At 40.7% G+C, this 14472-nt stretch overlaps 1 protein-coding gene across 1 annotated transcript; it reads left to right on the top strand.

Annotated features, from left to right (window-relative positions):
• Nucleotides 1–5819: 5819 nt before the first annotated feature.
• On the top strand, nt 5820–12990 carry LOC115396707 (serum amyloid P-component-like). Its single transcript, XM_030102700.1, has 5 exons — nt 5820–5989; nt 6175–6229; nt 11719–11821; nt 11908–12205; nt 12352–12990. Exons 2-5 carry the CDS (start codon nt 6175–6177, stop codon nt 12568–12570), a joined length of 675 nt encoding a protein of 224 aa, XP_029958560.1. The 5' UTR covers nt 5820–5989; the 3' UTR covers nt 12571–12990.
• The last annotated feature ends 1482 nt before the right edge of the window (nt 12991–14472 follow it).

The following is a 14472-nucleotide window of genomic DNA, read 5'->3' as shown; positions in this document are numbered from 1 at the left end:
AAATACGGAAGCACAGCAGACAAGGGTTTTGTTTTTGTTTTTTTTTAATGTAAGCTACCTTTCACCATCAACTATTTTTTTACAAATATGGCAGAACTTTAACGCACTTTAAACGCAGTTTAAAGCATGCGCATCATAACAAGCCTCACCTCTACCAGCGGGTGGCGGTAGTGCACCCACGTGGAATGCAAGCTGCCTGCAAGCTGCCAGCAACTGCAGAAGAAGAAGAAGCCTCACCTCAGCCTCGGCTGATCGAGAAGCTTTTTCGGCACTACAGACTGTTTATCTGTTCCTTTATTACGGATTATTTAGAGAAAATTAAGCACATACACTGTCAGTACATTATCCTAAAGTATTACAGTTTATGTAGCCTTTCTTTTCTGTTTCTGATTCGCAGGGGCAGCGCCGGAGCGATTAGTTACTTTCACTTCTGTCTGCAGACCTTCTCCCTCCAGACAGAGTCTGCTCTGTCTTTCCACGAGTTTTTCACTCTTTCAGTGTCTTTAAGTGGAGCCATCAGGCTGTAGCTCCGTCTACTTTCACTTTTACCGTCATGTTTTGTCTGCTGCGCGGACCCTGGCGGACAGGAATTCATGACGATTTTTACGTCACGCGGACCAACGCGCAGCGCACACCCACGCGGACATGTGAAGCATGGACTGGCAGCAGACAGGAGGCAAAGGAGGCCTGGTCAATTAATTTATCAAAACAGAAGAAGAAAGCAATGTGGATAAACCGGCTGGCCCCGTGGATTCTACTTGTTTGATTAAAAAAATGTTGAAGCAGTTTTCTGTTTTCCCCACAAAAAGGAACACTGGCTAAGAATGACCTGTTTAATTGTGCAAGAAAAAAGTGTGGTATCTCTCAGTTTTACTTTTCTTGTGGTACAACATTTGTTACAGACCTGAAAATGTAACTCCTGCCAAAAGCCAACTTTAGAGGTACTGCTGAGGGAGTACTGCACACACACACATTATGGTGTGCATGTTTTAGTTTTTTGAATATTTATTTTATTTGGAGCCTTAAATATAAAACACATCACGTGTTAAATATATATAATCATGTCCTGTCGTTTTTTTGTTAATGCAATACAGGAAAAAAGGGTATATTTCAGACATAGTTAGACATTGCTATTATTTGTGATTAATCATGATTAATTAATTTGTAAGCTGTGATTAATCTGATTAAAAATTTTAATCATTTGACAGCCCCAGATATTATATATTTAATCAGTCTTTATTAACCAACAAAAACACTAAATCCAGCTGTATTTATTGGAGAAAAGGGTACTCGTGAGGCGGGGAGGCTCAAATCGATGGCTGGGAGATTTAACTCTGCAGTCCTTCATGTGCACATGCGCAGTAGCGCAAGGGTTACGTAATGCATGCACGTCTTGACGAGGATTATGTAATGGAGGCACATCTCGACGGGCAAGCACATTTTGACAGAACACCGGCTGAGGGACGGACACTGCAGCTAATCCGTACTCATTATAATCACTGCTGTGGCTCACACCGGCCACGGTCCGGCTGCGGTTCGGCTACGGAGCCCAAACCGTTCTGGTAACTTTCCACAAGGATCTTATTTTTCCGCATGCTGTAGCCCTACCACGTAAAGCAGCATAAATTTGGTGGGATGCGAATGACCTGAGCAAAAAAAAAAGTCTGTCAGCCCGTTGTTAGCATATTAGGAATCACTCCACTCTGGTGTTGACACACAGTAGTCCCCCGCAGTGTCGGCTTCTTCTTCTTCTTCTTTGGGGTTAAAGGTAGCTTGCATCCCTACAGTTGCACTACCTCCACCTTCTGGTTCTTATAATCCGGTTTTTATTTTACAACTCATACGGACAAGTTATGTTGACATATTGAAATTTCCACCTCATTAAATTGACATACAATCTTGAGTTAGATTACCAATAAGTCATTTTATCAAGCTGATATACAATAACTCATTATGGAAAGTAGAAATAACTGACACAGAAAACTGAGAACAATTTATGGACAATATCACTTATTCCAGTGTAGTTACAGGTAAAGCGCTTGTTGCAGTGGAAGCACTGGATAGCAAGGAAAGACAAGGTTGATCTTAAGGGCTGGGTAACTTTAAAAGGTGAATTGCTGTCTCTTAAAAATAAAGATAACAAATAAATATTTAAAGATGTTTGTACGTCTGCAGGTCTTGTCATTATGTGACACATACTCATCAATACGTCAGAGTATTTCAGTTTATCATTGGTCTACACAATCTGTAGGGGTCGGTGGTGATTCTTAAGAAGAAGAGGCATATATCACGGTTGCACAACAAAAGCATATGTTCAGGAAAATTACACTGTTTTGATTAAGTACATGGTAAAACATGGGAAACTGCAGTGTAAGACTCCAGGACTTACACTAAGACATGAGTGTACCCCATAGAGTTCGTAAAATGTCATGCTACATTTATGAGATTTAACTCCACAGTTCAGGAAACTACACATTAAGACGCGTCAAACTACACTGCAGGGAAGCCACAAGACATGGACTGTATTATAAAGTGCTCGTGATCATAAACTTGATCCTCTGAATTAGACTGAGCCACAGACAACTTATTGAATCTGAAGCAACAACACTTTCATCTGATTGCATGGTATAAATGAGATTTTTTTTTTTGTATGTGTGATTTCACATAAAGGATTGTCAAGATTTTGTGTTTTAAATCCAAGTGTATGGAGATAATTTTGTGTCTTTATTATTCAATCAATCAAAAAAGGTTTTGCAAACAAAAAAGAGAGTTGAGACCAAAAAACATAAAGTTGCAATCAAAAAATAAAAGTTCAATCAAATAGAATAAATCTGAGAACAAAATTATTTAAGTGGCAACCCCACCAAATTTTTTTTGACATCAAAACAGAAAAAAACTTTGGTTTTGAATTGTGAAGTTTTGCTTGCAAGCTCAAAAGTTTTGGTTTTGAATTAAAAAGTTTTGGTTGCAAATTCAAAAGTTTTGGTTACGAATCCCAAAGTTTTGGTTGCGAATCCAAAAGTTTTGCTTGCGAATCTGACTGAACCCAATGGGCGGGGCCAACACTAGTGGAAGAGAGAAGAGCTCCTATTGGTCGCTTTGACCTCGCTCCTCCACCGCCTGTCTCCGCGCTGTTGCTGCTGCTTCCGCATTCGGTAAAGGCCAGTAGATATTGCAGGCTTTTTTCAATCTTCCCCGATTCAGAGACCACACACTGGAAGACAACAGAGGACAGATCGCACCAGATCTTCCTCTCCTGATCTTCTAGCGTGTGGTGTCCTGTAGATTCTTCATTAAAGAATCGGCTCCTCGCTCTTCAAAATCTCGCGGAGTCAAACTTGATTTTGAGCGTTTTCCCTTAAGTCCTGTGTTTACATTCGTCTCCACTATTAATAATAAGCGGAGAGCTTATTCCCTCACGTCATTCATTCATATCGGCTCCGTTCTTTCAGAGCACACCCCCCCCCCCCCCCCCCCCCCCCTCCCGTGTGCGCGCAGCACGGAGTGTTTACTGTCAGAAAGTTTAAAAGTTCTAGTATAGACGTGGGGAACATACGTAGTTTGACATCATTTTCTTATCATTTACCCCGTATTTGATAATAATTTAGCTCATTCATGTGTGTTTATTTCTTTTTTTTACGTTTCACTCCAGAGAGAAACAGTATAGAAATAAGTTATCGCAATCTGTGACGGACAAGCTACTTTTTAAAAAAATCATCATTTTTTGTCCCCAGATTGAATGGTTTAGACCAAAATTAAAATGCATTGATTAGGAAAAAGTTTCATTATACGTCCAAGTCCTCAGAAAGTTGTTTTTGCAATTCTTTCGTGATGGTTAATAATGGAGATGAATTGAAACATTGGGATTATTGCAGGACTGGCGAGATGCAGATGAGTGAACCAGATCTGGGTTTGGGTCTGAATGAAATACAGTTCATCCCGGAGCGATACAGTTATTGAGGAATAACCTCTCGTTTTCTGCACTACTGAGCTTTTCTGTTTCACTGTCATATAGTGAATATATTTCAAAGACATATATTCATGTCTCCAGCTCTGACAGCTGAGAGGGGATTTTTTTTTCAACACCTCAGTAAAACGGAACTGTTCGGCCGATCAGGGAGCTTTATTCTGAGGGTGTGGACAGGTCGGCTCTGAGCTGATCGTCTAGCAGGGCACCGCACACCACAGGATTTGCGATCGGAAATATTAAACATGTTCATTATCTACGATCTCGGCTTCCAATGCCTCCCGAGCGGCTCCGATTGGAAAAAAAAAAAATAAACCTCTCGGAACACACCGCACACTACAGGAAGATCGGACCCGAACTCATTTACATACTCTTGACAATCAGACCTTTGGCATCATTCGGGAGGAGAAAACCGGGACAAAATTCGGCCCATGGTTCGGGCATGGATAACTGCCAATAATCCTGTAATGTCTACTGGCCTTTACCAATGCGGAAGCAGCAGCAACAGCGCGGAGACAGGCGGTGGAGGAGCGAGGTCAAAGCGACCAATAGGAGCTCTTCTCTCTTCCACTAGTGTTGGCCCCGCCCATTGGGTTCAGTCAGATTCGCAAGCAAAACTTTTGGATTCGCAACCAAAACTTTTGGATTCGTAACCAAAACTTTTGAATTTGCAACCAAAACTTTTTAATTCAAAACCAAAACTTTTGAGCTTGCAAGCAAAACTTCACAATTCAAAACCAAAGTTTTTTTCTGTTTTGATGTCAAAAAAAATTTGGTGGGGTTGCCACTGAAATAATTTTGTTCTCAGATTTATTCTATTTGATTGAACTTTTATTTTTTGATTGCAACTTTATGTTTTTTGGTCTCAACTCTCTTTTTTGTTTGCAAAACCTTTTTTGATTGATTGAATAATAAAGACACAAAATTATCTCCATACAAGTGACATCCTTATTTGATGCAGCAGTATAGCATAGTGTACTGGTGACTAGGTGTGTCAACGTTAACAATTTTTTATACACATGTAACCGTGACTTCTAACCAACATGTAACCAACTGCATGTGACATCATAGATTTATCTTTTTCCATTGCAGTTGTGCTATATGACCAGTAGAGGATCTGTCTCCATTGAAATACAGGAACTCATAATCCCATTAAATCAAAGACATTCCACAGTTATTAGACAAACGGGCCACCATTTCAGCTATGAAGTTGATGATATGTTCACTAAGTGTCTTGTCACATTTCTTTGATTTGTTGTATATAAAACGCCTCATGCTAGCTTGTGAACCGCTAGCGGTAGCTCACCAGCGAGATAGCTAGCATTAGCATCGATGCTAGCGTCGCTCCCTCCAGCTTGTTGGGGTGTTTCCATGGCGGCTGGTCTCTCTCTTTTTTTTAATCAACGTAACATTGCCCCGCATGTATGTGGATAACTGCAGTAGATTGAACATTTAGTTAGTTCATGTTATTCATGTAATTATCTGAAGTTTTCAGGTAACATCGTCGCTCCACAAAATATTATAAAAAAAGAGTGAAAAAAAATGATGAGGAGGAGAAAAATGACGTGCACACGGTTACTGATTTTCCTAAATGGTTATGATTTATTATCCATGTACACTTGTTGATGTTTACACCCCGACTGGTGACAGCTCTTGAAATCATTGAAAGTACCAAAAGAGCAGTGTGAAAAGCAACGTAATGGAGATTCAGATAACTATTCATGGACAGATGAACTCTGACCTTTATTTTGAACATGTGACTTAGTTTTTTCATTGTGGAATTGAGGAACCAGCAATATAGAACGAAACTCTTTTCAATATCAGGGTGTTACTCTCAGTGAATTTTGTTGATTCATCAACAAACTGTGCATGCTGGACAAGGCTGTGTGTGTTGCAAAAAAGCTGAGAAAACTCAGTTCAGGAAGGAAATATATAGACGCACGTGCCCAGCAGAGAGGAGTGACTATAAAAGACCAACCAACCCGTCAGTGCTGATCATTCAGGTCTGACGCAGATTTCAAGGTAAGATGAAAACATTCCAAACTGATCATCACATCAAAAGCTTATTTTCTTTATCAATTAAAATCAGATTACTGTAGAAGGTGATGTTTGTTCCTGTTATTTGACGGTGTGTATTAGGAGCAACCCAACATTGTGAAACTTTCCTGATAAAATCTAACTTATCGTGATTTTTCTTCGCCTCACAGATGAAGCTGCTCATTGTTCTGGCCATGCTGGCAGCAAGAGCTGCAAGTGTTCAAGGTATGGATGTGTTTGACTTCATGCAGTAATAGTCAGAATTATGTTTTCAAACATGAGTAGTCAGAATACACATTTGTTGTATTTTATTGAATTTCAGTTTGTTTTTCTTAATACAAGGGAAGTGGCTACACAAATATTGTGTAATATTTCCAGATGCTGTGATGTTGTAATCACGTCAATACATTTAACTTGTGTTTGTTACTTAAGAAAAAATAACTGAAAATTCATAACACAAATGATTTTTTCCCTCTATTTTCAAGTAAATGTAATTTAAAGGTTTGACACATATTTCATCTTATAGATAAAGTATGAGGAAGGAGCAAGCATAAATATGCCGAGGCATTTTGAAATCTGAGAAGTAAAATCATCCTCCTACATGAAGAAATCCCCTTAAATTTATAGTGGATGATATTCTTAGCCTATGGGATGCGTGATGCGAATCTCAACTATTGGTCCTCCAACATGTCAGTCACACTGGAGAAATGCTTGCGTAACACCATCAACCGCGCTGTTCCGTTATCTGCGCATGCGCATTCAGAGTGTTTATGTAGCCCGTGAGCTTCGGTTTCAGCCAGTACCGTATTGGCCCGAATATAAGACGACTCCGATTATAACATGACCCAAAAGATCATTTTGTGAAAAAAAAAAATGCTGAAGACAATAAGGACACTCATAAAACAGCTTTTTATTATACAATTATTATAAACTCAAAAACTCACAACTGAGATAACATTTCACGAGATATAAAATGAAAAAAATATTACTACAGTATTGAATAAAAAATATATTCTCTTTCTCAAAATAAGAAACAATAAGCAACAAATAAGAAGCCTCAAGGGGTCAAAACTGCATAAACGATGCAGATAACTTTCCAGTGCCTTTAGCTGAATCACGGCTCTGGTGGTGGGCATTCTGTCTTTCCGTTTTTCAGAGTATTCACTCACCCTTCTATCAGTCTCTCTGAAGCGTCCGCTCTTCGGACCACGGATGCACGGAAAGATTTCCTCATAGCGTTAGCATTCTGTAGGTGTTTTTTCTGTACTCTCCAATATCGAACGAGGCACTCTGCTACACCATATCTCTTGGCAGCTTGGCAGTTGTTTGATGACTCTGCTGCGTTGATCACCATCAGTTTAAAGTTGGTATCATAACTTCGCCTCTGTTGTTTGCTCAGTTGTCCAGCGTTCGAGCCCCTTTGTTCCAGATGATCCGCCATTTTTCATCAGATCATTTCATTTCATTTCATCACTCCACTCGCTCTCTGGTCAGTGATACTTTGGCTCCATCTAGCGGCACGGATGCGTATTGACCATCTACCGTAAGTCCGCGATTATAACATGACCCCACTTTTGAGGATGCAATTTCTGGATAAAAACATCGTCTTATATTCGGGGAAATACGGTACTTACCGATGGTGACTCTCACATAATGAAACTGTAACTGCTTCGGAAAATAAGCTTTCTGAGTGAGGCCGATTGCAGAAACTGTAAACAGAGCCGTGCACGCCCAGGGAAGATGAGCTTGCGTTCGCACGCTTCCGACATTGATAGGCGTTTCCTCGGGAGGAGCAGTAGAGCAGGTAGGATTGTCTGCAGAGCCAGATTAAGACCCTGATGTGCCCCTGGGCAAGTTCTTTCAAAGCGCCCCCTCTAAGCTAAAATTCTGACGCCTACAAAATCCTAAAGCACTTATTGCCCCCCAAAACACACATTTAGTGTTAGAACAGGAGCAAGCACCCTGGTCTAAGCTGATCTATGAGCCCTCCGGTTGCATAGAAAGTAACCCACTTTTTGACTCAAAGAAAGCAACCACTCTGAAAACTTCAAATAGGTCAGGGGCCAAAAGTATAATCTGTTTTTCTGACCAAACCAACAAACGATAAAGGAAAAAATTGCTCAATTTTCCTTTTTTCGTTTTCAACCAAAAAACGAAAAAACGGTTTTTTCTTTCTCAATTCAAAACCAAAAACGAAACCAACACAAGCAAATTACGGCCGAATTTTGTTTTTTGGATTTCAATTTTTCGTTTTTTCGTTTCAGGTCTCAAAACGAAAAAACGGAAGCACGTGACCCCTGACTTCACGGGTCAAATGGACTCCCTACCAAAATAAAAGCCTTACTCGTCAATGGGTAATAAAAGATGAATTACGTTAAATGGCGTTTTTATTTTTGCACAGCATTTATTGCATACACTACTAGGCTTGTAATAATGTTGGAAAACAATAATAATAACTATTATTATTATTATTAACAACAATACTTGTGGTGTAGCTGTCAGAACACTGAATGCTGTTATTAGAAATTTTATTTTTAAGTTTATTAAGCGACTCATGGACTCTGATGATAAAATTATTCAAGCTTCTGTCAAACCTGGGCAGAGCAGTGTCTGGTACACTTCTGTGCTCTGGAGACACTGGAGAGAGTGTTTATTTAGTTTATATGTGTCGTGCTCTTTTTCTGTTTTGTTGCTGTCTTTAGTATTTGTGTGTAATTTTATGAACCATTTCGAGTCTGGAATAAAGAATAAAGAAAGAAGAAAGAGGAGCATGCCACTGTTTGTCCATAGGAGCATATGAACATTGTAAGATCCTTACGGCCCGAACGCACTGGACACAGAAGCGTAGCGGAGGCACCGCCAAGTCTCCGCGCAGGCGCTTGGCTGTTCGTATTGGAGGCGCATCTGCTGCCTGCGCTCTCTGCGCTGGTCAAACATCGACTGTACTCGGCTGGATCCGTCTGCTCTCGGTTTTCCTCTGTCTCGCTCTGCCAGGATGGATGTGTGTGTTCTGGTGACCTGTGGAGAGACTTGTTCTCCTCCTGTCCTCTTTTTTTCTGCATCACGCGAATCTCTGTCGCTGTGTGTGTGTGTGTGTGTGTGTGTGTGTGTGTGTGTGTGTGTGTGTGTGTGTGTGTGTGTGTGTGTGTGTTTGATTGGGTGCATAGGTGCATGTCTGTTTGTGTGTGTGTCCATCTCTCTTGTGATTAGACCCAGTGCCAGACGGGCGAGCAGCACCGTAACTAATCGTCATTTAATTTATTTTATTTTGAAAATTGACCGGATTCTCTTGCCTTTTCTATTTCCGACTTCCTGTCTGGTCCGATCTGCTTGATCCAGCTTGACAGTTGCCGCTTGCGGCGCTCGCAGTTCACGTGAAAAATAGAACGAAACGGAGCGGGCGTGCGGCGCCCCCGTGCGCGTTGTGTGCGGCCAGTCAGATAGGTTAACATAGGAGGCGATCAGAAGCGCCGTGCGCGCGGCGCTACCGTGTGCGCGGCGCTTCCGCGTCCAGTGCGTTCTCCCCGTCAGTCCCTCAACTGAGTACTGGATTTTCTTCTAAATTGGCTCACACTGCCATCTACTGGGCGAAACAGGGAAACGTTTCTTATCAGCACACGCCATGCAGCTGACATGTCACAAAGTTAAAATGACCCAAGTATTTTATGATCAACAGACATGTCACACTTATCAAAAAGGTGAACACTTAACGATCTCGCGTATGCGAATTAGATGTATGCAGGCCAGGCAGCAGACCTGTAATTATTATTATTATTATTATTATTATTATTATTATTGTTATAGTAGTAGTAGTAGTAGTATTGTTGTTAATAATGATAATTATTATTATTATTTTCCAACATTATTACAAGCCTAGTAGTGTATGCAATAAATGCTGTGCAAAAATAAAAACGCTATTTAACGTAATTTGTCTTTTATTGCCCATTTATTAGTAAGGCTTTTATTTTGGTAGGGAGTCCATTTGACCCGTGACGTCAGGGGTCACGTGCTTCCGTTTATTCGTTTTGAGACCTGAAACGAAAAAACAAAAAATTGAAATCCAAAAAACAAAATTCGGCCGTAATTTGCTTGTGTTGGTTTCGTTTTTGGTTTTGAATTGAGAAAGAAAAAACCGTTTTTTCGTTTTTTGGTTGAAAACGAAAAAAGGAAAATTGAGCCATTTTTTCCTTTTTCGTTTGTTGGTTTGGTCAGAAAAACAGATTATACTTTTGGCCCCTGACCAAATACTGTACTTGTAAAAATCTTAAATTTTGGAAAACATATAAAGGAGGCTAAATAACAGGGACAGTGATACTGAAAGCAGTTCAAAACTTTTTTCTTTAATTATTTCATTGCAGTCACAGTTCATGGACAAAAAAAAAGATTAAATCTGAAATAATCATCAATTTGCCTGAAAATGCTCAAAGCATTTTCATTACACAACATAAAGTCTTTCTCACAACAAGAAAAAGGACTAGTTCAGAATTCTAAGGGCGACAATTATTTTTACATGTCCATGTTTCTTAGGTGCAATTTTGCAGTAAATAATAATAATAATAATAATAATAATAATAATCACCGAATCACGAGTTAACAAATGTATAGGACACGCTCATGAGTGCAAACATAAAGCCCGTGACATGTGGACCATTATTGTTTACAACCACTTTTTATCGGTCCAACCTGGTTACAAGAGTAACAAGTTCACTTCTTCTCTTTTACTGAAAAAACGCTGCATCGCATCATTGAACACATCACCACTTTTCTCACAACATGCAGAGAGAGCCTGCACTTCAGGCACCCCTCTTCTTCTGTGGTGTCTGTGTAAAATAAGGTTGAAAATGCAAACAGCACACCTAGTGGCATGAAGTGCAAATGCAGTCATGGCGTCGTATTGACTGACTGTAAAGCATCACGTTGATGCAAGCCGGGTAGTCGTGGGGCCCCATTAGGTAGGTTCCCGACGTGTCATTGTAAATGATCCGGGGATTTCAAGCTGTGTCGCTGATATTCGTCGTCTGTCGGGGCCCTCCTACCAGCAACTAACCGCTGAGCACTCGGAAAGGGCCCCATGAGGGGGATTTTCGATACGTTGTCGTTGCAGCGTCTAGCGTAGCGCCTTGAATTTGTCATTGAAATTGACTGATGTCAGCAGTCCCTCGGGGCCCCCTTCAGCCCGGGGCCCTAGCCAGCAGCGGCGCCTCTGGCTGGAGAGAAGCAGCTGCTGCACTCATTCCGCCTCGGATTTAAACAAACAAACAAACAAAAATTCTCTGCAGTGTATTTCACCAAAAGAGGGCCCGTGGGTTTTCATAACCCACCAACCCTATGTAAGTTACGCCTCTGCTCTGGTTATGCGGCTACTGCTGTGGCCCCCTATAGGTCTCGGGCCCCTGGGCAATTGCCCAGTTGCCCTAATGGTTAATCCGGCCTTGATTGTCTGGCGCATGCACGTTTTTCAACAAGCGAGTAACAGACGTTTGGCTTCGACTTTTGAGAAAATCATCCACTATACCTTGAAGTTCAAGTGTTGCAGATGAGATGAAGCAATATTTAACTAAATTCACAGAAGTATTTTGTTTTGTGTTTTTTTATTAGGATCTCTGTTGTTTATTTTTTACGTTTCACTGACATAATGACTTATCACATGCTATTACCAATGAAATTATTAATTTAAATATTTCAATGAACACTTCAGTTTTTTTTTTTTTCAGATCTCTCGGGGAAAATGTTCACGTTCCCGGTGCAAAACGACCGAGCTCGTGTCAGGCTGATAACACCCAAACAAGAATTCAGAGCTGTGACTGTCTGCCACAGGTAGTGATTTAATGTAAAACCTGAAGAACACACATCCTCTCTGACTGTCACCAACCCCATAACAAGCCAGTGTGTCGTACCTGCAGATCGTTTACAGACATCAAAAGAAATCACGGCCTGTTCTCACTGTCCACCTCTGGGTCGTCCAACTCTTTCCTGATATTCTGGGATGAAACCAATAAGGAGATGGAGGCTCACATCATGAATCAGAAGTCAGAGTTCATCGGACTGGACTACAAAGCCAACATGTGGCATTCCATCTGCACCACCTGGGACTCGGCGACTGGACTGGTGCAGCTGTGGTTTAATGGAAGGCCGACAATTTCCAAATTTGTCTTCGTCGACACAGCTATAACTGGAAGCACGATTATCATTCTTGGACAGGTATGGTTTCATTACTGAACATCATGATCAATAGTCCATCACTGGTTTCTGAATACACACAATTTGGATTGGTTATTGAGGTGTAAGGTGTGAAAGTTTTAAATTGTAGAGATGTTTTTCTCTGTTGCTCTACGTTCCCCCCACAGGAGCAGGATGCTCACGGTGGAGGATTCGACAGCGATCAGGCTTTCGTCGGGATGATGTCGGACGTCCACATGTGGGACTACGTCCTCTCCTCCTGTGAGATTCAGAGCTACGTCGACGAGCTCAACTTCACTCCAGGGAACGTGCTGAACTGGAAGGCGCTGCAGTTCGTGATCACAGACAAAGTGCTGGTGGAACCGAAATCCTCCGTCTGTCACTGAAACTGTGACGGACATGTGACAATGTCTGGGAAAGCCTTGCTGTGGTTCAGTTGTTTTGGGTTTCCACTGAGGAGAAATTGTTTATGTCGGCAAATTATGTTGTTTTCCTGCTAATTTGAGGATGTACTTTTGACTTTTCTTTCCCCATCCCATAATAATTTTGAGAATCTTTGTGCATTCACCCTATTTGGGAACAATTTGACTCTGTAATAATCATAGATTGTTTGCTCTAGAACTGCCTCATGTACAGTACAACCATTTTTGTTTAATTATTTTGATATTGTAATACACTTTGAGTTGTGTTTTTAATATAAAAAGCATTTTATGAATAAAGATTGATTTGATTTGATTTGATGTAAACCAAAATCAGCTGTTTAGCCAATGTATTAAAATATTGATTAAAATACGGAAGCACAGTAGACAAGGGTTTTGTTTTTGTTTTTTTTTTATGTAAGCTACCTTTCACCATCAACTATCTTTTTAACAAATATGGTAGCACTTTATAAAACGGCCCGTGTGTTACAGAGTAGCTTCCCTTAGTTCCTCAACTTTGAAGGTAACTGTCGGACATGTACATGTTATTTCGCGGAACCTGAGTAGTTGTGTCTGAAAGTGCTGCTGTCTTACAGTGTAGTTTGACGTGTCTTACGCCGGGTTCACACTGGATGCGTTCCAGTGTTCTGTCTAAATGTGCCCCCCCGTTGAAATGTGCCTGCATTACATAATACCCCGTCTCTGCACCCTAAAAAATGAATGGTAAAAAACAACAAACTGGTTTATTTTTTAACCCAACAGTTAATCAATATTGGACCTGCCCAACAGTAGTTATTTTTACCCAACAAAATGGGTTGGTCTTTTTAACCCAACAGATGGGTTCAGAGATTTTATCCAATCATTGGGTCAAATAAATTTCAGCCCCGGGTCGATTCTACCATATGATTGGATTGAATATTGTTCTCATATTTAACCCAAATGTTGCATCAAATTAATTTCAGCCCTGGGTCAATTTTACCATATACACTGGTTGAATGTGCCCAAATTCTGGGTAAAATTAACTACAATTCTGTATTAATTCAACTACACAATGTTCCAAAAAGTGTTGATTCATCCATCCATTTTCTATGCTGCTTCTCCTTTTCAGGGTTGCAGGTGCCAATTCCAGCTGCTTCAGGCAAGGATGGGGGACACCTCAGACAGGTCATCAGTCTGACATATATAGACAAACAACCACTCACACCTAGGGGCGATTTAGGGTGACCAATTAACCTGACATGCATGTTTTTGGTCTGGGGGAGGAAACTTCAGTTCCTGGAGGGAACCCACACACACATATGAAGAACATGCGAACTCCACACAGAAAGGCCCTGAGTCCCGGCCGGTACTTGAACCCAGGACCTTCTTACTGTGAGGCAAGAGCGCTAACCACTGCAACACTGTGTGGCCATGCTGAATCTTATAGAAATTTGTATCATATACATGCTAAACAGCTAATTTTCAAACTTTTTTAAAATTCAATCTATACTTGGTCGTGCAAATAATACAATATGCAATGACACACTTGCAAACAATGTTTAAAGTATTTATTTGGAATTTCTTTGGACCCGTTGACAACCTAACAGTGGTCAAAACAACCCATGTGCTGAGTTTAAAAATCTATGTTGGGTCTGATGGACTGTAACCCAACACATGAGTTGCAATACATAACTCCAAATGCATCATCATAGCCCAAATTGGGTTACCGATTTCATAACTCAGCGATTGGGTTAACAAAGTAACCCAACATTTTTTAGTGTGTGCATTGGTAAATTACTGTGTTAGGTGCATGGTACGGTGCTTAACGCTAGCTTAACGTCACGGCGCAGCACTAGGCTAACGCACGTGTCAAACTTCTTAATGATATAA

This window comes from Salarias fasciatus, chromosome 11, assembly GCF_902148845.1.
Source record: "Salarias fasciatus chromosome 11, fSalaFa1.1, whole genome shotgun sequence".
NCBI lineage: Eukaryota > Metazoa > Chordata > Actinopteri > Blenniiformes > Blenniidae > Salarias > Salarias fasciatus.
The sequence above is the reverse complement of the archived record's forward strand: the minus strand, read 5'-3'. Positions and strand labels throughout refer to the sequence as shown.

Coding starts and splice junctions, on each gene's coding strand:
- LOC115396707 (XM_030102700.1), top strand. CDS start 6,175: ATGAAGCTGCTCATTGTTCTGGCCATGCTGGCAGCAAGAGCTGCAAGT. Junction 6,230..11,718: donor AAGAGCTGCAAGTGTTCAAG/GTATGGATGTGT, acceptor TTTTTTTTTCAG/ATCTCTCGGGGAAAATGTTC. Junction 12,206..12,351: donor CGATTATCATTCTTGGACAG/GTATGGTTTCAT, acceptor TTCCCCCCACAG/GAGCAGGATGCTCACGGTGG.